At 45.5% G+C, this 24,266-nt stretch overlaps 1 protein-coding gene across 1 annotated transcript; it reads left to right on the top strand.

Moving 5' to 3' along the window:
- The first annotated feature begins 2,613 nt into the window (after positions 1 to 2,613).
- Positions 2,614 to 24,266, top strand: DENR (density regulated re-initiation and release factor). The gene is made up of 8 exons (XM_040347331.1): positions 2,614 to 2,738; positions 4,129 to 4,247; positions 7,538 to 7,557; positions 14,119 to 14,203; positions 18,766 to 18,846; positions 21,017 to 21,133; positions 21,226 to 21,365; positions 23,994 to 24,266. Exons 2-8 carry the CDS (start codon positions 4,139 to 4,141, stop codon positions 24,036 to 24,038), a joined length of 597 nt encoding a protein of 198 aa, XP_040203265.1. The 5' UTR covers positions 2,614 to 2,738; positions 4,129 to 4,138; the 3' UTR covers positions 24,039 to 24,266.

Genomic DNA, 24,266 nt, shown 5'->3' with positions numbered 1-24,266 from the left:
TATATATATATAAAAAGAAAAAAAAGAAATAAAATATATAAAAAAAATGTTTTTTATAAAAAAAAGGGGGGTTGCCATCCGGGGCCCTGGGGACCTCTGGGTCCTATAATAATAATAATAAACATTTATATATATATATATATATATATATATATATATATATCTAAAATATTTTTTTTAATAAAAAAAGGGGGGTTGTCATCCGGGGCCCTGGGGAACTATGGGCCCCTGGGGACCCCCAGACCTCTAAAAAAAAATGGCCCTTTAATAAAAAATAAAATAAAAATATATTAAAAAATTGTCCCTTTAACCTCTTGACCACTGGGCACTTAAACCCCCTTCCTGACCAGACCAATTTTCAGCTTTCGGTGCTCTCACAATTTGAATGACAATTACTCCGTCATACAACATTGTACCCATTTGAAATTTTTGTCCTTTTTTTCACACAAATAGAGCTTTCTTTTGGTGGTATTAGATCACCTCTGGGTTTTTTATTTTTTGCGCTATAAAAGAAAAACGACCGAAAATTCTGTAAAAAAAAAAAAAAATAACTTGTTTCTGTCATATTCGCAGGTTATTTCTCACACACAGCATATGCATACCACGAATGACACCCCAAAACACATTCTGCTATTCCTCCCGAGTATGGCGATACCCCATGTGTGCAACTTTTACACAGCGTGGCCACATACAGAGGCCCAACATGCAGGGAGCGCCATCAGGCGTTCTGGAGCACCCAGGCCAATTCTGACATTTCTCTCCTACATGGAAAAATCACAATTTATTTGCTAGAAAATTACATAGAACCCCAAAACATTATATATGCGGAGTATTGGGGTATTGCGGAGTATTTGGGTATTGCAGAGTATTGGGGTATTGCAGAGTATTGCGCAGGGAGGGATGGCAGAGTATGGTGTATGGCAGAGTATTGCGCAGGGAGGGATGGCAGAGTATTGATGGTACTGCAGAGTATTGCGCAGGGAGGGATGGCAGAGTATGGGGTATTGCAGAGTATTGATGGTACTGCAGAGTATTGCGCAGGGAGGGATGGCAGAGTATGGGGTATTGCAGAGTGTTGATGGTACTGCAGAGTATTGCGCAGGGAGGGATGGCTGGATCTGTGACTGCAGTTGTCACAGATCCAGCCCACAGCAGCTGCTGACACCCCGCGCTCCCCCCCCTCCTCTCCTCTCCTCTCGCACTGTACCAAACGGTACAGAGAGGAGAGGGAGGAACCGGCGTCATCAAATGACGCCGGTTTGTTTACAAGTGATCGCTCCGTCATTTGACGGAGCGATCACGTGGTAAACAGCCGCGATTCGCGGCAATTTACCGTGATCCGTGATGCGCCGGGTCTTCTAGACCCGGCGAGCACGGACACTTCCGCGAGCGCGCCCCAGGGGACGCGCAAACGCGGAAGTGCACGAGGACGTCCCAGGGACATCCTGTCACAGTAACTCGACCGCGCTGTAGCAGTATTTTTGCTATAGCGCGGTCGGCAAGAGGTTAATAAAAATATATAATTTTTTTTTTTATTTAAAAATAAATAAAAAAAAGGGGGGTTGCCATCTGGGGCCCTGGGGTCCTCTGGGCCCCTGGGGGCCTCCGGACCCCTAAAAAAAAAAAGGGGGTTGCTTTGGGCCCCCAACAGTGACAGGGCCCAGGGCACCTGCCCCATTTGCCCTGCGGTAAAGACGGCCCTGAAAGTAGTACAGGAACTACTTTTGGCAATTCGGACGCTGCTAATGCCGGTGTAGTGTCACAGTTTGCTGCCTATCCTAGAATGCTGTGTAAGTCACGTGGCGGCGAACTGCGCATGCGCAATGCGTTTCAAACGCAAGTGCGATGCGTTCCAATGGATTTTCGACAGTACACGCCCGCGAACCCGGCATTCAGGGCGACGTGGATTTAGAGGAAAGTGGCCGGTCGGCCTCACGTCCTCGCTTCGCTCGGACGGCTCGCTCCGCTTGCTCGGCCTCCTGGCTCTTTTTTTAACATCCTCCAATCCACGGGGATGTTAAGGAAAGAGCCTGGATGCCGACCGAGGTTTCACTGGTGTGCACTGTTGTGAATGCATTGAAACGCACCGCTTTTGCGTTTGGAACGCATCGCGCATGCGCAGTTGGCCGCCACGTGACTTCCGGAAAAATTCTAGGATAGGCAGCAAACTGTCACAATACACCGGCAATTGCCGCCGATTCGACATGCCAAATCGCATCAATGTGAACCAGGGCTCAGCCTTCAGGGTTGTTAAAACGGGGGTGTGCCCTTTACCAACAGAATTGGTGCTAAGCAGCATCTCTCTCTCTCTCCTATCTCACAAAACTGGAATACAGACTATGACCAGACTGCTAAAAAATTAACAATAAATATATAGATAAATATATATATATGTATATATATATATATATGTATATATATATATATATATATATAAATAAAATACACACAGTATATATAAATTTGCAGGGTGCCAGAGATTGTAGTTTTAACATTGCACTCTACTAATCAACCACTTCACTGAACCGATAATTCTGTGTTTTCTCTGTTCTCCTGGGTGTACCAAGATGGCGACCGGAAGTAAGCTGATATTGGAGCAAGCGCTTGTCACGGCGACGGAAGTGGCGAGAGCTGTGGAGAAGCAGCATTTGACGGCTTCCCCGGCGTGGGGACGGGGCGGTGATCTGCATGTGAACGGGATCGTAGGGCTGAGCGGACGGTGGCGCCTGGCTTCTTGGGTAATGGATAGTAAAGACTATGAATGGCAGCAGGCGGTACATGTAGATGACAGTCCTGGAGGAGGGGAGCGAGCTTTATGTGCTGTCACTGGTATAGGAGCCCACCTAGACATCCCACACAGCATCATCGGGCCTGGCATGTGTAAAGGGCATCGTGTACATACTGAGGCCTGCCAGTGATTGGGCATATACTGCCAATCAGCATGTGCTCATAGGAAGGCCTGGGAGACCCTGTGCTGCTGCCACTTGTCCCTAGTGACTACAAGATGGACATATACAGCCATCCACATGTTGTAGGACTAGTAGTCCCAGCATGCTGGTGTCCAATAATCACACGCAGAATTTTCCACATGAAGGGCCCATTTACACTGTCAATAAATGGGCCGCCAACACACAAAGATGTAAAAAAAAATTCTAATGTGCACCCCACAATACATGGTAATGTTTGGGGTACCATGAGAAAGGAGATCTATAGGCATTTCAGCCACCCAGCCCCAAAGTGCCCCCAGGTGTTTAATACATGAAGTGATTGTAAAGGTTTTTTTTTAATTATATTTTTTATAACAAATGTGGCCCCGGTTCTCCTTTTCTGGGGTCCCCCCACAGCACTCCTGGCTTCTCCTCTTCTTGAGTGCCACCTCAGGTACCCGCTTTCATGGTGGCACTCATGCGGGCGTGCTCCAGAGTCTCGCTGCTGCGTCCATTGACACAGACAGCAGGACTCGGCCCTGTCTCTCGTGTCAATGGATCTGACAGCAGCTCCTGCTGCTATCAATCTATCCATTGAGGACCTGAGACAGCGATTGCAGCTGCTGGGCTTGTGCTCATTGCTTGAATGAGAGGGGTTCAGGTAAGAAAAAGGGGGAGGTCTTGTGGGGGGGGGGGATGCTGCAGTGAAAAACCCTAAGGGGTTTATAACCCCTTTTAAGCATACAGTTTTCTTGCAGTCGTCAACCTGACTTGGTGACTTCTTTAAGGACTGAAGCACTGTGAGCCCAGCCTGCATAATGATGGGGGGTAGTGTAAAAGACAGGCTGGACTAGAGGACATTTTGGTACCAAGGATGCACTTGGCCAAAAACCTAAAATTATAGTTAAAAAAAAACAAAAAAACATACAGATTGCTGCTCCTAGGAAAAAAATGAATTGTGTGTAGAAGGGATAAATCCCTCATGATCACACAATACTCAAAATGTATGTAATCAGTTACTGCTACATGCAATTATATGTGTAGCATGATCTCGCAGACAAAAATCCCTCTTATACACCCAGCCTCATACAAATGTATGATTTTAGTAACAGACATATAATGCATTTACAAAAACATTACCGGGCAATATTGTCATAATACATGTTAATATAAAATTGAAATGCAATGACTTGTTTTTCAGGATCTCTGAGATGGCTAATACAGCAACTGAGAATCCAGAGCCACATTCGGATTTCAAGGGAGAATCTAGAATTCCCAAGGTGGATGGGGATTATCCAATGAAAGTTCTTTATTGTGGAGGTATGAACTTGGCTGGCTGTGCTATCATTTTTCTTGTGTGCGCAAAGCTGGTTATTGTTTGGAATCAAGCAAATAGGCCCCTGATCACCCAAATTAATTGTTGTGTTAACATGTTTTTATGTGTTGAGGGCAACGTAAGCAACCTGTGCCCAGTCTTTGCACACTAAAGTATTTCCATATTCTAAACAAACATTAAACATGCCCTCATTCACCTCCGTATCATTAGGCATTGTGGAGAGATTTGTCTCTAAAATTCACTAAGGCACTGAAGCAGACTGCCAGCCCTCTAATGTAAACAAATGCCAGGTGTTTCTGAGCTTTTAGGAACTGATAGGAAACGACTTTATGGCTTGTTTGCACCAGGCCTTTGTGGTAAAATGCCTTTTATGAGCATTGGTGCTGTGCTATTCTTTGTAAATTGCACCCTTCAACATCTTCACAACACATGTTTTTTGCCTTTGAGGTTCATTGCAGCCCCTTCACTTTTAGGTTGAATATATTTTTATTCATACTTTCTGCATATAAACATCAAAACGTATACGGGTACAGAATAAAAACAAGGGGAGAGGAATAATGTGTATACGGCGGCAAAAGTATACAAAAAACATAACAAGAACAAACAAAGGGCCATAGGTCACAGAAAACCACATCGTGAGCATTTTATAATTTATCAACAGGGGCGAATGGGAAAATAGAGAGAAAGGGATGAAGAGAAAGTAAGAAAAGGAAAAGAGAAATTAAGTGGCGTATTGGCTGGAATGACTTTTAATATTGGGACACTTACCTGTCCTGGAATCCTGTGATGTCGGGTGGTGCCGATGCCATTGCCAGTAGGGGAGCCCAGCAGTGAAGCCTTGCGGCTTCGCGGCCGGGTCCCTACTGGCCTGGCAGCAAGGGAGGAGGAGGGTTGAACTTCTGATGTACCCCGTACCTTCAACGTAAGTTAGGACAGGGTATCTGTCAAAAATGTATTTGTGTGCATTATTTTATGTTTATACCCATAGCAGGGCCACAAAGTAATAGTGCACATTTTGCTATAACTATCAAGAAGTCTTGTTTTAATGCTTGTTGGGAATATGGAAATACTTTTATAAAGTTCGCCTTTAGAACATGTTCCATCTCTATTTAGGGTGTAACATGTTCCTGACAGCACATTGGTTTCATGATAGTTATTTTTACACTAACATCTAGTGCAGCCTTTTTTCAACAGAGGGACCTTTTGAAATAACTTTTCGGATCTCTGGGAAACCCTGCTAAAAATTACTATATTTTATCCCAATTTTAAGAGGGGAGTTTAAGGAAAAAATGTTTTCAGCCCCCCCATCCATTACACATCCCCCCCCATCCATTACACATCCCCCCCCATCCATTACACATCCCCCCCCATCCATTACACATCCCCCCCCATCCATTACACACCCCCCCCCATCCATTACACATCCCCCCCATCCATTACACATCCCCCCCATCCATTACACATCCCCCCCCATCCATTACACATCCCCCCCCCATCCATTACACACCCCCCCCCATCCATTACACACCCCCCCCATCCATTACACATCCCCCCCCATCCATTACACATCCCCCCCCATCCATTACACGGCCCCTCATCCAGTACACAGCCTCCCCATTCATTATACATCCCCTCCCGTCCAGTACACATTCCCCCCCCCCCCCCCCCATCTAGTACACAGCCCCACTGCACTCCCAGGAGACCCCCAGTCTCCTGGGACAGTGCTGCCAGCATTCTCTACAGTTAAGTAAAAAAATCACTGTCAGCCCCTTCCACACTGCTCCCCCTGTGTCACTCCTATTGCAAACTGAAGCTTCCATATTCCTCAATAGCTCTGTTTTTTTTCACTAACCTGATCACATGACTGCTCTCCTCTGATGTTACACAGATGGTCATGTGACTGCTCTCCTCTTCCAAGAAAAGCTACACTCAGAGGAGGAGGAGGAGCGCAGCCAGAAAAAACGGAGCTATAAAGATATTTACAAGCTTTGTTTTACAATGACACTGACACAGGAGGAGCGCTGTGGAAAGGGCTGGCAAGTGACTTTTTTTTTTCTCAACTTCAGACTCTGCAGGGAGGGTTGTTCCAGGACGAGGGTATGCGGGATGGCTGGCCTGACAACCCCCCCCCCCCCAATGGGTGGTTCCTGGGGTGGACCGCCCAATCCCCGCCCCTATTGGTAAAACATGATATCGGCGTATAACACGCAAGCACTGTTTACCCTCTGTTTTCAGAGGAAAAAAGTGCGTGTTATACGCTGATAAATACGGTACATCTCATGATACATTAGTGTGATGATCAGTGGAAAGAATGCACCTTACACCTGTGGTAATTGGGAAGAATTATCCCTTTTACAGATGGCAAAAAATCAGTGGTGTCAGTGGGAACTTGTCTGGGAGGCAGAGATTGCTCTTTGCTCAAGGATCCGCTAGCAACCCCTGGAGCCCTAGTTGAGATGCCCTCATCTAGTGCATGCATTGTGGTGTCATTCATTTTGAATAGCACCTAAACACACTATAGCAATGCACCTACATACATTGCATTGTATTAAAAGAAAAGAGTAACATCTGTCAGGGTGGGTTTGCAGCTCAGTTATTTCAAACTTAAGCCTTAAGACCACTTTTACACTGAGGGCTTATTGCAGGCGCTATAGCGTTAAAAAATAGCCCCTGCAATCCGCCCTCAAACAGCTGCTCGTTGTGCTAGCAGGACAGTAAAAAAAAGTCCCGCTAGCCGCATCTCTGGAGCGGTGTGTTTACTGCTCTTCCACTGCTTCCGCCCATTGAAATCAATGGGACAGCGCAGCTATACCGCCCGCAGCGCATTGCGTCCGGTTTTAACCCTTTCTCGGCCACTAGCAGGGGTTAAAAGCGCCCTGCTAGTGGCCGAAATGCACCGCAAATCCACCCATAGCGCCGGCAGTAAAAATAGCTGCGTTTTACCGCCGATGCTATGGGAGGCTCAGTGTGAAAGGGGTCTTATACAGCCTAAAGTGGACCTGCAGACATGCTCCAACCCCCCCCCCCCCCCCTCTGTTTCTTATATTACATTTTTTTTCCTTCTGACTCCAACATTCTCACCCAGTCAGGACTTAGGAATAAAGAGTGGTAAGATAAGCAGTGATCACTATTAAGGTGATGTCACTACATAAGAGGGAAAAAAAAAGATTTGTTCTACTTTTTTATTTTTAGATCTTTATATTTCCTTGTCTACTAAAAAAGGGGAAAAAAAAAAACTGTTTAACTTACATTATTTTTGTTTTTTTCTTTACAGTGTGTTCATTGCCAACAGAGGTAAGCTAAATGATTTTCTGGTGGGGGTTATAGTAAAGTTCTAACAGTACAGAATGTGAACATCCCTATGTCCTAATGTTGCAGAATTTAAAGAGACAGCTTTCCTATTCATGGCAAAGTGACCATGTCTATGTAAAGGACCCCCTCCCATACTAAGATTAGCAGTATTCCGTTGTTGCTCCTTCCTCTATCGCAGCATGCACTGAATTGACTGGTGTCGGCGACCCAGGATAATGGTGACATCACTTTTGATGTAACAGTGCTTGATCCTAGCGAATGACTGCTTGTCCTGAACAAAATCCAGTTTGCCATATTGCAATAAATTTTACAGAACATTACGCTGCTGCAGACTCGAAAGGAACGTTTAATGACATGAATTGTGTAGCTATTGTGTTTTTATTTATTTTTTTTCCATGAAAATGGATGTGATTTTATACGTCTGTAAACCAATCTGATCACTTCTGCCAGACTTATATTAGATATATTGTGACATAAGGCATTTCAACCCTCTTGTAATAAAATAAAGTGTAAAAAAAAAATGAAATGTAAAAAAATCATGCACATATGCAAGATGTATATACATATGTTAATACCTATTATGCTACTCATTAGGTATACCCCAAAACTCTCTGCTCACACTTTTACTGGTGTCTGGGAAACCTCATCAGGCTCTACCAACCCTGATACAAAATTCCACCCCCAGGAGGTGCAGGAGCATACGGACACTAGCCACAGTGCGCCTCCACATTCATGTACTGATCTCCTGCTCTAACATTTGTCGTATTGTGGCATGCCAGAATTCTAAAGTGTCGTAGACTCTTTATGAATTCCTCGGACAGTGTGGTAATAAAGCAGGTGTGAGGGGGAAAAAAAAGTCAGCAGCTTCAAATACTATAGCCGCTGACTTAATAAAAGGATACTTGGAAGATCTCACTGCCAGCCTGCATAACAGGGAGGAGGCCTTTCGGGAGACCTGGAGACCTTGGCACCACTTCAAATATACAGACGCTTACCTCCAGGAGGTGGCGCAGTCTGTCTGAGCCTGGTAGGCGCTCACCGTCTCCCGGTCGGAGTGTTCTGTTCTATCCTGCCTTCCTCACTTACCTGACCCTGCTGTTCTTGCTCTTCTCCTTTTCCCCTCTCACCCACCCTATTCCCCCTGGGCCCCTTCCCTATGCTTTTCCTCCTCCTCACCCCGCCACATTTGTCCAAACATGGGCAATTTAGTCAGATACGGAGCATATCCTGTTGAGCATTACTTTCTCGGTTGCCCCGTGTTTGGACCCTCCCCCCCACTGGGTTGCCTTGCTTCCCATGCCGCTACAAAATATATTATTACTATCATCTGTGTAGAATATTATGCACTGCAGTTAGCTCTCGGTTATATGTATTATGGTTGAGATACTTATAAAGCTGTACACTTTGCCATTATCTAGGCCCTGAGCCCTTGACCGCTTACCTCTTCGCTGTGCTAGGCCGGTGTATCTACAGCTGTTCTCTCTCTGTTGTAGTCATTTTCCTTTTTTGACCATATGCATTCATGCGATTTGTTCTTTGCAATGTATACCTGCTATATGTGGTGATTGTCAACTGTATTTTGTTTGATAATAAAAGCTTGAATTACAAAAAAATAAAAGGATACTTGCATGTCCAGGTATTCAGTGCCATCCTCACCCGGGCCAGTTCTTGACTGGGTTTTGGGTCCCCGACATCTTTAGTGTGTGGAAGCCGGCTGTGACTCTTTGCAGGCCTCACAGCCCGCTTCTCACTGCGTATGCATGAGTCGCACTGCTCTTTGTAAATGGTTCTGCAGCCTTAGACCTGTGCCGTGTCCCAGAGGCTAGAGCCAGGAAGGGAGGGGGGACTTCTGCTTTTATCACCTAGGACAGGGATAAGCAATTAGCGGTCCTCCAGCTGTTACAAAACTACAAGTCCCACCATGCCTCTGTCTCTGGGTGTCATGCTTGTGGCTGTCAGAGTCTTGCTATGCCTCATGGGAATTGTAGTTCTGCAACAGCTGGAGGTCCGCTAATTGCATATCCCTGACCTAGGAGATCCAAGTGGAAATGGGTGCCAGTGCCTGTTAAAATCGGGTACCCACTGCCAGGGAAAAAAATATATATATAATGTGCCAAAAGTAGAGGTGGGAGGCGGAGAGGCAGAAAAGCAGAGCTTTCCCTTCTAGGTGACCTTCTGCTTTAAATTGGTAATCCATTAAACACTAGTAAATTGACAATCTTTTGGGTAGCCACTTCATCCCCAAATGAGAGAAACAATAGGGTAATTACTAGGGTTGTCCCGATACCGATACTAGTATCGGTATCGGGACCGATACAGAGCATTTGCGCGAGTACTCGTACTCGCGCAAATGCTCCCGATGCTTCCCCGATACTTTTTTTTTTATGTAGAGTGGCTGGAGAGGAGTCAGTGTCTGGGGAAGGCAGGAGAGGGCGGGGGGAGTGCAGGCGGAGTTTTGCTGTAGAGGGGGCGGGCAGCACACGCTGGGGGGGGTGTCGGGCCGGTGCGACTGAAGAGGACAGCGTGGAGACAGCGGGCAGCATGGCGGTGACACGGAGGCAGTGACACACAGGCTGAAGCCTGGCTTTCCGGAGGGGGGGGGGTCCGTCGTCACAGCCGCGCTGGACTGACGGGGGGGGTCCGTTGTCACACCCGGGACCCAGCCGCTGCTCTGACAAATCTCGGCTGTGACAGTCTCACAGCCGAGCATACCGCAGCTGCCTTCCCCTCCTCTGTGTATACTACAAGTGCTGTGCACGGCGCACAGCACTTGTAGTATACACAGATGAGGGGGAGGTGACTGTGAGACAGATTTGTCAGAGCAGCGGCTGGGTCCCGGGTGTGACGACGGACCCCCCCGAGTCAGTCCAGCGCGGCTGTGATCTCCTACCCTAAAGAAGCTGTACCTCTCCCCTGTCATCTAATACGTTTAGGTTGTCCCTCTGGGATCTTCACTAGCTACCAAGGCAGCCGCAGTTGGTCGGAGGTGTGGCTGACTCCTCCCACAGACTCCTTTACTCAGGTTGATCTGGCAGCTGAAGAAGGGAAAAGGGGATGAGTGCACACAGCAGCCCAGAAGTCTTCATCACCATCCCTAGCTATATCACCCTAACCTTCCACTATACTGCTTTAACCAACCACTATATTGCCCCATTCTGCCACTATACTGCTTTAAACTGCCACTATATTTCCCCAGACTGCCACTATCCAAACCTGCCACTATATTGCCCCAGCCTGCCACTATACTGCCCTAGCCTGCCCTAACCTGCCACTATACTGCCCTAACCTGCCACTATACTGCCCTAGCCTGCCACTATACTGCCCTAGCCTGCCACTATACTGCCCTAGCCTGCCACTATACTGCCCTAGCCTGCCACTATACTGCCCTAGCCTGCCACTATACTGCCCTAGCCTGCCACTATACTGCCCTAGCCTGCCACTATACTGCCCTAGCCTGCCACTATACTGCCCTAGCCTGCCACTATACTGCCCTAGCCTGCCACTATACTGCCCTAGCCTGCCACTATACTGCCCTAGCCTGCCACTATACTGCCCTCGCCTGCCACTATACTGCCTTAGCCAGCCACCAAACTGCTGTAGCCAACCACTATACTGCACTAGCCTGCCAATATGTGACTGTCACAAAGCCGAGCAGACCGCAGCTGCCTCCCCCTCCTCTGTGTATACTACAAGTGCTGTGCACGGCGAACAGCACTTGTAGTTTACACAGAGGAGGGGGAGGCGGCTGCGGTCTGCTCGGCTGTGTGACTGTGAGACAGTCACAGCCGAGATTTGTCAGAGCCACGGCTGGGTCCCAGGTGTGACGGCCCCCCCCCCCCCCCCCCCGCAAAGCCAGGCTTCAGCCTGTGTGTCACTGCTTCCCTGTCACCGCCATGCCACCTGCTGGTCATCTGAGCAGCCGGGGTGCACAACATTATGGGTCTGAAGTGGGGGGGGGGATCTGTATTGTAGGAGGGGGGGTGTCTTTATTGTAGGGGTGGTGTCTATTGTAGGGGGGGTCTGTATTGTAAGGGAGGGTCTATATTGTAAGGAGGAGGTCTGTTTTGTAGGGGGGTCTGCACTGTAGGGGGAGGGGTCTGTGTAACATGTCAACAGCTGAACGTCCCTACACTCATGTTGGTACACCCTGCACTCCGCTGCAGTAAGCAGCAGCATACATCTTGTCTATATAGGCTGGGTGTAACAAGATGTATGCTGCTGCTTGCTGCAGCGGAGTGCAGGATGTACCAAGATAGGCGTTGCAGCATTTTTTATTTTTTTTATAAATTCAGTGTAATTTTTCGCAGTATTTCAGTGCCAGCTACCTGTCAGTGCAATCAGTGCCCACAAGTGCCACCTATCAGTGCAATTAGTGCCATCTCTCAGTGCCCACAAGTGCCACCTATCAGTGCCAGCCACCTATTAGTGCCTATCAGTGCCAGCCACCTGTCAGTGCCACGTATCAGTCCCCATCTGTCAAACTGCCACATGACATTGAAAAAAAAAGTATCGGTATTCGGTATCGGCGAGTACTTGGAAAAAAAGTATCGGTACTTGTACTCGGTCTTAAAAAAGTGGTATCGGGACAACCCTAGTAATTACAAGTACGGTAGATATTATACTTTCAACTTTGGTTGGAAAAAAAAAGTGTACTGTCCGTGTCAGTTTATATTCAGTATAAGTTTCTGTAGGTTAGGCATTTGCCTCAATCTTTGATATTCAGTTCAGTAGAAGATTTCTTTTAGGGGCTAAATTTTAGTTTAATTGATGCCTATGTATGTGACAGCAACAGATTCAGGATTTATTGCAAAGACCTACATGCATACAGTAGTCTCTCCTGCAATGAAAGCCTTGCTGCTAGAATTTTTTTTCCTCTAAAGTTCAACCTTAATCTGAAGCCCTGTTTAGATTATAAAAAATATCCTGTAGTTTACCTTTGTTGGGCTTCGTTGGTGTATTAGGGGTGTTTAGGGAAAGATGTAGATAAAAGAAAGCCGACAGCTCGATCTTCTGCAATGAATACATTTATTAATCCAGTTGTGGTACAAAATGCAAGGCTCACGCTTTTTGCCGTGTAGCCTTAGAGTGTTTGTAAAGCTTTCTTTCTTCCTTCCTGTCTGTTATACTTACCTGCTCTGTGCAGTGTCTTTGCTCAGAGCTGCCTGGATCCTCCTCTTCTTGGGTCTCTCTTCAGTGCTCCTGGTTCTTCCCTCTCCTTGAGTGTCCCCACAGCAAGCACCTTGCTATGGGTCAGCTGAGCCACAGCTCCCTGTGTCCTTTCAGACATGGATCTGTGACCTGGCCCTGTCCCCTTTCTCTCCTCATTGGCTGACTGACTTTGACAGCAGTGGGAACCACTAATGCCACGCTGCTGTCTCAGCCAATAAGAAGGGGAGTCCCTGCCAGCCGATTATATCGCTGGATCTAGAGGGGGCTCATGTAAGTATTAGGGGGGCTGCTGACTTTACAATCACTTTAATCATAGCCATGTTTAAAGCGGAGGTCCACACAAAAATGAAACTTGCGCTTTTCGGAACCCTACACCCCCCCTCCGGTGTCACATTTGGCAACTTTCAGGGGGTAGGGGGTGCAGATACCTGTATAATACAGGTATTTGCACCCTCTTCCGGGCATAGACCCCCGCAGATTCTGCGTCACTCCCCCGCCGTCTTCTGGGAGACAACAGGGACCATTTGGATTGCGCAGCGCAAGGCTTCACTTCCTGATTCCCTTACCGAAGATGGCGGCGGCAGCATCCAAGGACCGAGCGACGGGGGTCGGCCTAGGGTGCCCACATCACGGGTGCCCTGGACAGGTAAGTGTCCTTATTTTGAAAGTTTTTGTAGCTGCTGACTTTAAAAAAAAAAAAAACATTTGGCGGCCCTCCGCTTTAAGAAAAGCTGTGTAAATCGGTGAACAACTCCCCCCCTCCTCCATCACATATAAATGGAAATTATTTTTCGCAAAACCTCTGAGGCCTCGTACACACGACAGAGTTTCTCGGCAGAATTCACAGAGAAACTCGGTCAAAACCCGGATTCTGCCGAGAAACTCTGTCGTCTGTACACTTTTGGCTCGATGGAGCCGCCGAGGAGCTCGTCGAGAAAATAGAGAACATGTTCTCTATTTTCTCGTTGTTCTATGGGAGAAGGCGGCCCGCCGAGCTCCTCGGCGGCTTCATCCCAGAACTCGACGAGGAACTCGACGTGCTTGGCACGTCGAGTTCCTCGGCCGTGTGTACGGGGCCTAACATTATAACAGTCCTCTTCCCTATTGTTACTCCTCTGGGGATTTGTCTATCGGTTGGATTTCGAAATTAAGGCATTATGTTAATGTATTCCTATTGAAACACACTGTTCATCCAATACTTTGTGTGGTGTCAAATGATTTCCAGTCGAAAATGTAGTATATTTGATGACCTGCAATGGCAATCAACTCTTCTTGGATATTCTTCCACATTCTTTATACAGCGTTTTTGAGAAAAAATAGTTTGTTCACTTTAATGTCTGATGCACTTTTTTTTGTATCTCTCTTGTTTTGTAGTACTGTGAATACATGCCAGATGTACCAAAGTGCAGACAGTGGCTTGAAAAGAATTTCCCAAACGAGTTTTCAAAACTTACATTAGGTGAGATTTCCATGTATATGCTTCATTACATCTCTCAAGAATGTATTTGAGAAATCTGCTAGTTACAGAAATGGCAGCACCACAAATGAATTAGTCGGTTTCCTGCTTGATTTGGGATGTCAGCCTTGGGGAAACAGAAGTTTTCTGTCATTACTAATTTCACAATTTTTTTTTTTTGTTTGTTTTTGTTTTGCTCATTCTTTTTTTATGAAATCTTTTGCCATTGTTTAACAAGAGCAGATCTTGCAAACCATAGGAAAAAAAAAAACGGAAACAATACAGCATCAGTCCACCCAAAATCGGGTGCGCAAATAAAAATCAAACAAAATCTGTAATGCCGAGATCTGGACCATAATGACCTATTGGTTATGAAAGTGAAATTTTAAATGACAGTTATCAATCATCCAGCAGCTAAGATAATACGATGACAGCCTACACATTTGATATACACAGCTGAGCTGGTGCCTCCAAATAGTCAACATGAACTTTACGGCGTATAAATATACATTTCATGATCTGTTCGTAATTGAATGTAATATAGCTGTTCTATCTAATCTATGAAAGGACCTTTCATGATCTGATCATAATTGGGTATATTTCAGATAGGGCTATTAATAAAGACAACCTTATTTTGATATACACCGGAATTCCATTAAATGATACTAGGGTTGTCCCGATACTAGTATCGGTATCGGGACCGATTACGAGTATTTGCGGGAGTACTCGTACTCCCGCAAATACCCCTGATACCGAAATAGAATACAATGGCTGTATATGGGGGGAGACAATGGCTGGATATGGGGGGAGACAATGGCTGGATATGGGGGGAGACAATGGCTGGATATGGGGGGAGACAATGCTGCATGGGGGGAGACAATGGCTGGATATGGGCGACATGGCTGCATATGGGGGGAGACAGTGGCTGGATAATGGGGGGAGACAGTGGCTGGATAATGGGGGGAGACAGTGGCTGGATAATGGGGGGAGACAGTGGCTGGATAATGGGGGGAGACGATGGCTGGATATGGGGGGAGACGATGGCTGGATATGGGGGAAGACGATGGCTGGATATGGGGGAAGACAATGGCTGGATATGGGGGAAGACAATGGCTGGATATGGGGGAAGACAATGGCTGGATATGGGGGAAGACAATGGCTGGATATGGGGGAAGACAATGGCTGGATATGGGGGAAGACAATGGCTGGATATGGGGGAAGACAATGGCTGGATATGGGGGAAGACAATGGCTGGATATGGGGGAAGACAATGGCTGGATATGGGGGAAGACAATGGCTGGATATGGGGGAAGACAATGGCTGGATATGGGGGAAGACAATGGCTGGATATGGGGGGAGACAATGGCTGGATATGGGGGGAGACAATGGCTGGATATGGGGGGAGACAATGGCTGGATATGGGGGGAGACAATGGCTGGATATGGGGGGAGACAATGGCTGGATATGGGGGGAGACAATGGCTGGATATGGGGGGAGACAATGGTTGCATATGGGGGTAGACAATGGTTGCATATGGGGGTAGACAATGGTTGCATATGGGGGTAGACAATGGTTGCATATGGGGGTAGACAATGGTTGCATATGGGGGTAGACAATGGTTGCATATGGGGGTAGACAATGGTTGCATATGGGGGTAGACAATGGTTGCATATGGGGGGAGACATTGCTGCATGGGGGGAGACAATGGCTGGATATGGGGGGGGGGACATGGCTGGATATGGGGGGGGACATGGCTGCATCTGTGGGGGGACATGGCTGCATATGGAGACACATTTAAAAAAAAGTATCGGTACTCGTACTCAGTCCTAAAAAAGTATCGGGACAACCCTAAATGATACTGCAATCAGCCTCTAACCAGCTTGAAAAAGCTTATAGTACAGAATGTTGCACTCAGACACAGAAAAATAATAAATACAGTAAAGACATATCAAGCTGTAGCAGACGGCCTGGAGTTGGGGTTTGTCTTCCAGCTTTGGGTACAGGGTAGTTGTCATTTTTCTTCAGAAGAACATTTTCATGGTTTCTATTTAAGAGCCCATTCACACAGGGGCAACACGACTTCCAGCATGACTTTGGGAGGCAACTTGGACACGACTTGAGTATGAATCACAGCACAACATAAGGCAACTTACAAGGCAACTTCAAGTTGCCTCCAGGACAGGAGGCTTTTCAGTGGCCAAACAAGAATCGGCTCTGTGGGAAGGAGGGGGAGAGGTTTGCCTGAGAAATGTATGTTCTCTTCCTGTATTGTTGCTTCTGTTAAGACAGTGATCCGACTTCTGAGGCGACTTCCATTGAAATCAATGGGTACAAGTTGCCTACAAGTCGCCTAGAAGTCGGATTGAAGTAGTACAAGAACATTTCCTGAGGTCGGAGCCACTTCAGTAGTGTACATTAGCACGGCTCCATTCACTTCCATTGCTTTTCTCAACAGCTCGACTTGGGGCGACTTCGTCGGATCCCAAGTCATCCCTGTGTGAATGGGCTCTTAGCCTGTTCACACCCAAAACAAAATTGCAGCATCCGTACCATACTAGACTGGAAATTTCTAAAACCAACATCTGTCATTGCTTCTCTCAGACAAGTGGAATTTCTGGCATCAGTTAGACATACAAGCTTCCTATCTACACATTCACATGTTTACCTGGCATCGCCTCTGTTTTTTTGCTGAGGGGTACCAACACCTTTAATTTGTAACCCTACCATTTGGGCTCTCCGCTGCACCTTGAGTGTTCACAGAAGTTCTTGCGCCACTTCCGACTCTTATGCGAACCCAGGACAGTCAGTTACCTGGGCAACTTCTCACTAAAGGATTTACAAACTTGGCTGCTACTGTCTAAAGGTCTATTCAATTCCATAAAACCCTTGGCTGTACAATCAACTTTTTCAAGTCTGCTTTCCAGCCCTTTCACAGTCTGGTGTACATGGGTCTAACCTGGAACACATCCCAGAATTATTTTTTTTCTTAGCTGAAAGGTGGGTCCCCAAGATCACACACAAGGACACTCAGGTCAAAAGGGTACCCCTAAGTTCTGGGCTTGATACTAGACTAATTTCAGACCGTTCCTTTTGTCTTAATTTCACTCCAGACCCCTTCCAACCAACATAACAACAATGTGGAGCAAACAAATCTATTCTTCAGATTGCCCAATGCTTCTGTGCAGCCAAAGCTCTTCGTGACATGGTAGATCTCCAATCCTGCTCTGGAGTTGGGAAAGTCTTTTTTTTCTTTTACACGCCCTGGAAGGTGGCAACGGCAGATGTCGGGCTTGTAGGCTGAGGCAGAATTTGCAATTCTCTGACTGTCCAGGGTACTTGTCCTTACAGGAGTCGAAACATCCCATGAACATTCTGAAACTGAGAGACTTTTTAGATTATCAACCATGCCATAGCAGTGGCCTCCGTAAACATCAAAGTGTCCTCAGAGGTCAAGCTGCCCTATGAGTAACAAGTCTGATACTCTTCTGGGCAGAAACTCGCATTCCAGCTTTCAGCCATCCACATCCTTTAAATAGACCATTAGCAGGTGAACTTTCTAAACCATCAATATTTAAACCTGGGGGGGGGGTTAGGTAGTCTCTACACCCAGAGATCTTTCAAATTCTCTGTCAAAGGTGGGGAAAGCCAGATGTGTGGATATCTTGGCCTCTAGATTGAACACCAAGCTTAAAGTGGGTGTAAACTGTGGCTGTTGGGGGGACATCTGCACGGCAGTGGCATAATGTGCTAGTATGCATCGCATACTAGCACGTTATGAAATGCTTACCTTGGAAGGAAGCCCTCCAGCACTGTACTGTCACCTGCTGAGGGCTGACATCTTTCCCTGGTCTTTCTTCCAGGTTCACGTGCTCCGGCTATGTGTTTGGCCAGAGCCACAATGACATCACTCCCATGCAGTTCCGGCACAAAGCTCTGAAGGTCCGACACGGTATGTCAGACCTTCAGAGCACATGTGCCAGTGACGTAACTGGCTGCAAGCAGGGTGAATATCTCCTAAATGGTGCACGTATAGGAGATATTCCTTTATATACCTACAGGTGTAAGCCTTATGATCACCAAGCAGGGTTTACTACCGCTTTAACAAATTTGTAGCCAAGACCAGAGATCATCTAGCCTTTGGACTCAATTCAAGTTGGTTTATTCCTTCCCTCCAACGAAGATCCTTCCTAGACTGCTGCACAAGAGAAGGGAAATGGCTCTGGCGATTCCCATCATGCCTGATTGACCCAGAAGAATATGGTACGCAGCGATACTTGGACTTCTGGCGGACAAGCCTTGGCCTCTTCCAGACAGACCAGATTTCCTATTCCATTCTGCTTCTCGGTCGCTGGTTTTAACAGCATGGTTTTATAAACTTTGGTTTTGAATTTTTATATTACACTGAAATGTGCGTTCAATACTTTGGTGAGCTTGAAGAACAAATGTTAATTTATGTGCAATGATGCATATTGATGTGGTTTTTAATCATGACACAGTAGAAAAAAAGTGCTTGAATCTGTTTTTTTTTTCCCCCTGTATTATCTGTATTTTTGTTTGATTTAAAGGTAGTTCTCCTAAACAGGAATTTGTTGGTGAGGGCCTAGGGCTATCTGGTGAGGAAGAGGAGAAGAAAAAACAAAAACGAGGTAAAATGTTCTAAATTTGTCATTTGGTCGCAAATTTGTCATTGCGCATCATTCAGTGAGAGCTTTTCTCTAAAAAACATTTTTTTTTCCTGTTTGCAGTCATTTTATACTTTTTTTTTTTTTGCCATGTTTGTGGTTATTTAGTTGAAACTTAATAAATAAGTATAAAGGATTCTTTTAAGGCTAGTTTCTTGCACCTCTAGAAAAGGCCAAACAAAGTCAGATTTTCTTTCAGTTTTGATCTTTCGAATACTATACTTATTCACAGCAATATAGTACAAGGGCCTACCTAATCTGTTTAATTAGTTCCTACACTATGCAATGACTGTAAATCATGTTAAAGGGTCACTAAAGGAATTTTTTTTTCCTTTTTTGTCCGCCATAATGTTGCAGTACCAAAAAAAATTGCTGATCGCCGCCATTACTAGTAAAAAATTAAATATTAAGAAAAATGCCATAAAACTATCCCCTATTTTGTAAACGCTATGGGCCAGATTCTCATAGCTCGGCGTATCTTTGCACGGGTGTAACATATCCGATTTACGTTACGCCTCCGCAACTTAGACGGGCAAGTGCTGTATTCTCAAAGAACTTGCTCCGTAAGTTGCGGCGGCGTAGCGTAAATAGGCCGGCGTAAGCCCGCCTAATTCAAATTTGGAACAGGGGGGCGTGTTTTATGTAAATAACTTGTGACCCGACGTTTTTCACGAACGGCGCATGCGCCGTCCGAGGAATTTCCCAGTGTGCATTGCTCCAAAGTATGCTGCAAGGACGTATTGGTTTCGACGCGAACGTAAATGACGTCCAGCCTCATTCACGGACGACTTGCGCAAACGACGTAAAATATTCAAAATTCGACGCGGGAACGACTTCCATACTTAACATTGGTACGCCACCATATAGCAGGGGTAACTTTACGCCGGGAAAAGCCTAACGTAAACGGCGTAACTGTACTGCGTCGGCCGGGCGTACGTTCATGAATTTGCGTATCTAGCTGATTTACATATTTCTAGGCGTAAATCAGCGTACACGCCCTTAGCGGCCAGCGTAAATATGCAGTTAAGATCCGACGGCGTAACAGACTTACGCCAGTCGGATCTAATAGAAATCTATGCGTAACTGATTCTAAGAATCAGGCGCTTAGATATGACCGCCCAGACTCAGAGATACGACGGCGTATCTGGAGGTACGCTGTCGTATCTCCTTTGAGAATCTGGCCCTATAACTTTTGCGCAAACCAATCAAACGCTTATTGCGATTTTTGTAAAAAATATATGTAGACGAATACGTATCGGCCTAAACTGAGAAAAATAAATTGGTTTTTTTTTTATATATTTTTGGGGGATATTTATTATAGCAAAAAGTAAAAAAATTACATTTTTCAGAATTGTCGCTCTATTTTTGTTTATAGCGCAAAAACTAAAAACCGCAGAGGTGATAAAATACCACCAAAAGAAAGCTGTATTTGTGGGGGAAAAAAAGGACGCCAATTTTGTTTGGGAGCCACGTCGCACGACCGCGCAATTGTCAGTTAAAGCGACGCAGTGCCAAAATCGCAAAAAGTGGCCCGGTCATTGACCAGTAATATGGTCCGGGGGTTAAGTGGTTAAAGTAATTTTTTTTTTTTTTTTTAAACAAACGTTATACTTGCCTCAATAGCAAGCTGCAAAGTGTAATATAGATTACACCCATAGCAAGGGAAAAAAACTTCTGCCTTTAGAGCCACTCACTTCCTGCCCAGGACTACATGTCCCATGAGGCATTGCTCTTCACATTAACAAGTTCTCAGGCACTAACTGACATGGATGGTGTGCTGTGCTGTGCTACACTGTATTTCCTGATATGTAAACAAATAATGCATTCTGTATGCAGGCAAACTAATCGCATTGCCGATAGATTATGAAAATAGTTGTCAACTATTTTCATAATCGATTCGTTGTTTCAGCCCTAGTTATAATCGAGCCCCTTAGTGTAGGTTTTGTTAGGAAAAACAATATAGAATTCGATATTTTGGGGCTGACTTATTCTGAAAAAGTGAGGTTTGTCGGTTCAGACATCGTGCCCCCAAACCCTGTGTAACCATTATATCATATACCCCCTCTCATTAAAGGGATGATCTACTAACTATAACCAAAAAGACTATATAACCTTCTGTTTCACAACTGTGCAGGTGGCAGAGGACAAATTAAACAGAAGAAGAAAACTGTACCACAGAAGGTTACGATAGCTAAAATCCCTAGAGCAAAGAAAAAATATGTGACAAGGGTATGCGGTTTAGCCACGTTTGGTAAGTATAAAGTTCTGTAGAGCTGATGTATATCTTATATGCTATTGCTGACTATTCTACAGATTCACTAACCTTTTTCTTTTTTTGTACAGAAATTGATCTCAAGGAAGCACAAAGATTCTTTGCTCAGAAATTCTCCTGTGGTGCCTCAGTGACTGGGGAGGACGAAATCATCATTCAGGGAGACTTCACAGATGATATTATCGATGTAATACAAGAAAAGTGGCCAGAGGTAATTCATACAGATCAGAATCGGGTGTTTTGACTTGCATTAGACTTCCTTTAAAGTGGTTCTAGAGGCAGAAGGTTTTTTCCTTTAACCACTTGCCGACCTACTCATGTACATTTACGTCAGCAGAATGGCACGAACAGGCACATGTACGTCCTCTGCTTGACGTGGGTCGGGGGTCCGATCGGGACCCCCCCCGATACATGCGGCGGTCGGTAAGCCTCGGGGAGCGATCCGGGACGACGGCGCGGCTATTCGTTTATAGCCGCCCCGGAGCTGAAGAACGGGGAGAGCCGTATGTAAACACGGCTTCCCCGTGCTTCACTATTGCGGCGCATCGATCGAGTGATCCCTTTTATTAGAGAGACTCGATCGATGATGTCAGTCCTACAGCCACACCCCCATTCAGTTGTAAATACACACAAAGTGAACACTAAATGTTACAGCGCCCCCTGTGTTTAACTCCCAAACTGCAACTGTCATTTTCACAATAAAGAATGCAATTTAAATGCATTTTTTGCTGTGAAAACGACAATGGTCCTAAAAATGTGTCAAAATTGTCCGAAGTGTCCACCATAATGTCAGTCACGAAAAAATCGCTGATCGCCGCCATTAGTAGTAAAAAAAAAAAAAAAATGCAATAAAACTATCCCCTATTTTGTAAACGCGATAAATGATTATTGCGATTTTTTTTTTTACCAAAAATAGGTAGAAGAATACGTATCGGCCTAAACTGAGGAAAAAAAATTTTTTTATATGTTTTTGGGGGATATTTATTATAGCAAAAAGTTAAAAATATTGAATTTTTTTCAAAATTGACGCTCTATTTTTGTTTATAGCGCAAAAAATAAAAAACGCAGAGGTGATCAAATACCACAAAAAGAAAGCTCTATTTGTGGGGAAAAAAGGACGCCAATTTTGTTTGGGACCCACGTCGCACGACCGCGCAATTGTCTGTTAAAGCGAGCCCGAACTGTAAAAACCCCTTGGGTCTTTAGGCAGCATATTGGTCCGGTCCTTAAGTGGTTAATGCATTCTATGCATGAAGGTAATCATCTTTCTGGGTGCAGCTACCCCTCCAGCCTCCCTTTATATTTTCCTGAGCCCCATCTCAATCTAGCAGTGTTCATGAGAGCAATGGCTCTCCTGGGTCTCTGTCCCCTCATTGGCTCACACAGCAGCGGGAGCCATTGGCTCTTGCTGCTTTCAGTCACAGCCAGTGACCCAATAAAGAAGAGGGCAAGGTCGAGTGGCTCTGTGTGTGTGAGAGGACAATTTCCAATCACAGGAGTGCTGCAAGAGGCTTGCTATTGGGGGCACTTGGCAGGGGGGAGGAGTCGGGACCGCCAGGGGACCCAAAAAGAAGAGGATTGGAGTTGCTCTGTGGAAAACTATTGCACAAAGCAGCTAAGTAAAACCGAATTTTTTATTACAACCTTTAGAATTACTTTACTTTTATCATTTAGTTAATCAAGTTCTTGTGTGTTGCTTTTGCGTTCACAGTTTCTTTTATGGGGAAGAAAGATGGCCCACCTCCAAATAAAACCTATGTACATGAGCCATTAATAAGGCAGTGTAAAAAGGGTGCTTTGTTATTTTGCATGAATTAAAAAAAAAAAAAAACGTGTTCTCTTGTAGGAAAGGAACAGAAAAATGTCTTTGACATTTTGTCTTGACTTGCTCCTGAAAAATAGCAATGTTTATTCTATGCCTATGTACTCTTTACCTTCATAGCTGTATATTTGCAGTGTGAGAATATCTAAGGCACTGCTGCCTCTGACTTCAAATCTCATACGATTTGGAGTGATATTTGGCAATGTCTGTAGTGTAGTGTAGCTGAAGAGAAAGCTGAAGTGCCAGCACTTCCCTGCTTCATCTACTTTGTGCATTCATGTTTCCTAAACCTTTCCTGGTGCTTCTTGACTGTTCCTCCATCAATCACCAGATTACCAGCCATCAGGGTGGGTGGCAGCTCTAGCTTGAGAAATTAAAGCCCTGCCTCTACCAAGTTGGCACAATCCAGGTTCGCCTTACTACACAACCACAAAGGCAGCATATGGTCTTCACTACAGCATTTATTCTTGAAATGATACATTTTGAAGTTATCCTCTGCCAGTGAATTGGTGTTAAACCTGTGCATGGATCCTGTTGAATATGTAGATTGGGGGGTACGCCCTGTTTCAGACATCCCCTCCCACTGATAGGGTTGTTTGGCATATCACAGCCTAGCTGTGCAAATTGAATGCTTTTTCTCTGAAGTGGTGAGGCATGTGGACATGTTTTCAATGTCGTCTGTAAGGTTCAGTTCACACTGGAAACAGCTGCGGATTGCACAGGAACGCTGTGCATCCCTGTTCTCAGTTTCAGGGACGAATCGGGGCTAAATCTTTCCTGAATTCGGCCCTGAAACAGAGCCAAAGACGCACAGCATTTCTGTGCATGCTGCTCCACAGCCACCCCGGAGATATGTGAACCGGCTCCATAGAGAGCCAGTCACATTCTCCTGCTATGCGTATTGGATGCAGGGAAACTGCATCCAATTTGCATAGGTGTGAACCCGGTCTAAATGGTGAAAAGCTCTGTCACAATCTCTATTTGGTAAGGTGATGAAAACCCCCTTTCTCTTGACAGGTTGACGACGAAAGCATTGATGACCTTGGAGAAGTAAAGAAGTGATCTAACATCGTGCCTGTTACATTCTAGACAATATAGCCAAAGTGAGCGAGGATTCAAAGAGCTTTATGTGTCCTCAGTCAAACGTTACTATCCCGTTCATGGCATCTGCCCCACTGTAGAAAGCAACCCTTTGGTTTTTATTTTTAAATGCTGAAGTTAAGGTAACCAAGTTCCTTCATGCAAGCGCATGATATGTGTTTAGATTAATAAAAATGGTTTTGGTCATTA

Source organism: Rana temporaria, chromosome 1 (assembly GCF_905171775.1).
Source record: "Rana temporaria chromosome 1, aRanTem1.1, whole genome shotgun sequence".
Lineage (NCBI taxonomy): Eukaryota > Metazoa > Chordata > Amphibia > Anura > Ranidae > Rana > Rana temporaria.
Note: the sequence above shows the minus strand (reverse complement) of the source record. Positions and strands in the feature narration are given on the sequence as shown.